Source organism: Lathyrus oleraceus, chromosome 4 (assembly GCF_024323335.1).
Source record: "Lathyrus oleraceus cultivar Zhongwan6 chromosome 4, CAAS_Psat_ZW6_1.0, whole genome shotgun sequence".
NCBI classification, from domain to species: domain Eukaryota; kingdom Viridiplantae; phylum Streptophyta; class Magnoliopsida; order Fabales; family Fabaceae; genus Lathyrus; species Lathyrus oleraceus.
Window position 1 is genome coordinate 374490470 of NC_066582.1, and position 2373 is coordinate 374492842.

The 2373-nt window shown below is 38.7% G+C and overlaps 1 protein-coding gene across 1 annotated transcript; it reads left to right on the forward strand.

The window, feature by feature from the left end:
• The first annotated feature begins 349 nt into the window (after positions 1-349).
• Positions 350-1368, forward strand: LOC127135566 (U11/U12 small nuclear ribonucleoprotein 31 kDa protein). The gene has a single exon (XM_051062230.1). It carries the CDS (start codon positions 479-481, stop codon positions 1310-1312), a length of 834 nt encoding a protein of 277 aa, XP_050918187.1. The 5' UTR covers positions 350-478; the 3' UTR covers positions 1313-1368.
• The last annotated feature ends 1005 nt before the right edge of the window (positions 1369-2373 follow it).

Sequence of the window (2373 nt, forward strand, 5' to 3'; positions counted from 1 at the left end):
TTATCTTAAGATATTAAAATATAATCTAAAATAATATAATAAAATTGTATATCTAACGAACTAGAAATTTTTGTCTTAAAAAATCTAGCATCATACTAACAAAAAATTATTAAAATTTATATATGCAGATGGGTGGCTGACCAATTAAATAAAAAAATATTAAAACATAATAATTTTTAGTTTTATGCTATCTTTACAAGTACTCTGGCGGTGAGCAAGTTGTCCATTTACATATGGATAGTACTGCTTATAAAAAAATAAGAATGGATAAAACCATATATAAAACCAATCCAAAATATCCGGATCCATGTCCAGATCCGCTTGGAGTTTCGCTTCACTTCTCTAGGGTTTCTCAAACGCATTATAGAATCTCTCCACTCTCAGATTTCCTCTATAGATTAAAGAAGCATCGGAGAACTAATTCCGTCGCCGGAAACCGAACGCCGTTGCCGGAAACAAAAAACCTGAACCGAAAAAAATGTCAAGCAAGAAGAAACACAAACGAAAACACAGCGACAGCGATGAAGACGACGACGTTTTCTACTACCGCTACTGCGCTTCGTCCTCAACCCCCAACACCACCACCGGCACCACATCCAGTAATCAACCCCAATCAAAACCGAACAACAAAGGATCATCAATAGGAGGAACAGGTGAACCCTTAGCACCATCAAAATCGACGCTATACGTTTCTAATCTAGATTACTCCCTAACAAACTCCGATCTCCATACGCTCTTCTCTACTTTCGGCCGCATCGCGCGTGTAACCGTTCTCAAAGACCGTCACACGCGCCTAAGCCGCGGTGTCGCGTTTGTCCAATTCGTTTCTCGTAATGACGCCCAACGCGCCGTGGCGGAGATGAATAAGAAGATTCTCAATGGAAGGACTCTAACTGCTTCTATTGCTGCTGATAATGGACGTGCTCCGGAGTTTATTCGGAAGCGCGTGTACAATACTGAGACTGCTTTGTGTTATGAGTGTGGGGGGCATGGTCATTTGTCGTATGAGTGTCCTAAGAATCAGTTGGGGCCGAGGCCGCGGCCTCAGCCTAAGAAGCCGCGACGGGGATTTAGTGGGCTGAGGGATAGGGATGGGGAGGAGGAAGGTGATGAGGAGGAGGAGGAGGGTGGTCAGATTGCTGCGGAGCAGTTTGACGATAATTGGGCTTCTGTTGTGGATGATGAAGCGGGTGAAAGGTTGCTGGGGAGAAACAGAAATGATGATGAGGGTTTGGACAACAACAAGACGAAGAAGAAAGGGAAGAAAGCTGGGTATTTCAGTGATGAGAGTGATCATGATGATGATGATTGATCATGACTATGTAGCATTGACACTTCAGATTGAAGGTGTGTGTTTGGTATTCCGCATTACCGCATTATTCAACTAGTCCTGTGTGTCGTGTCTATATATGTGCCAGTGTTTCATAGATCTAAATGGCAATTTTTTGTTTTTATCAAGATATGGTGTAATTGATGAAATTGTTTATATGTTGTTGGCTTGGTTGGATGTGTTTATGGTTTTGATCACAAGCACATGTTAGTTATTAGTTATTGTGGTAGTAATTAGTGATAGTGGTGGTGAATTGGTGATGAGCATTTTTGTGTATTCCATATTTTCATAGTTAATGAATGATGACAGACGAGTCTCTTATTTATCGGCTTAATTTAGCATTCGGTTTACCTGTAAAACAGAAAGGAAAAGCCTGTTCGTTATGTTTTTTATTTTGGTTCAGTTAAAACATGTAATGTAATCAAATTGTAACACCCTGGTTTACTTTATGCACATCTTGTTATCATATAAGTAAGGTTTTTAATTACAGTTGTGGTGGTTATGTTATGATATTTGATATGTAGAATATTGTAGTCAGATATAGCTGGATTTGATGTGGTTGTTGAGATCTTGAAAAGCATAGGTTGTAGACTTGTAGTCACAATTACTGTCGCCGTTCTTGTGGAAAGCAGTTTAAAACCATGGGTAACAGTTCTTCTGATTACCTTTACTCTTTGATGTCTACTGAGCATTTTTATGCAGATTGATGAGTATTTCTCAAGTTTCTCTTAGAATGCTTAAATTGCTTCTCCCAGAGAAAATGTGGTATCCTTTTCATGCATAATCACTTGGCTGAGCTGGAGAATAATACCAATTTGTGCCTCACCCTCGACACTAGGCTTTAAATTATAGGTTTAATTATTCTGTAACTTTTTGAACCATGGGCTAATCTTGAATGTCATTGTAATGATATGTAGAAAAAGAAATTGGTTATTGTTATGCTATTTCCTTTCTTTCTGAATTATGGCTTTGAATCGGATTAAGTATAGTTATATTATATGGAGTTTGGGGTCAATTGTTACTGTTGTACTGTTGGTTTTAAG

Coding starts and splice junctions, on each gene's coding strand:
- LOC127135566 (XM_051062230.1), top strand. CDS start 479: ATGTCAAGCAAGAAGAAACACAAACGAAAACACAGCGACAGCGATGAA.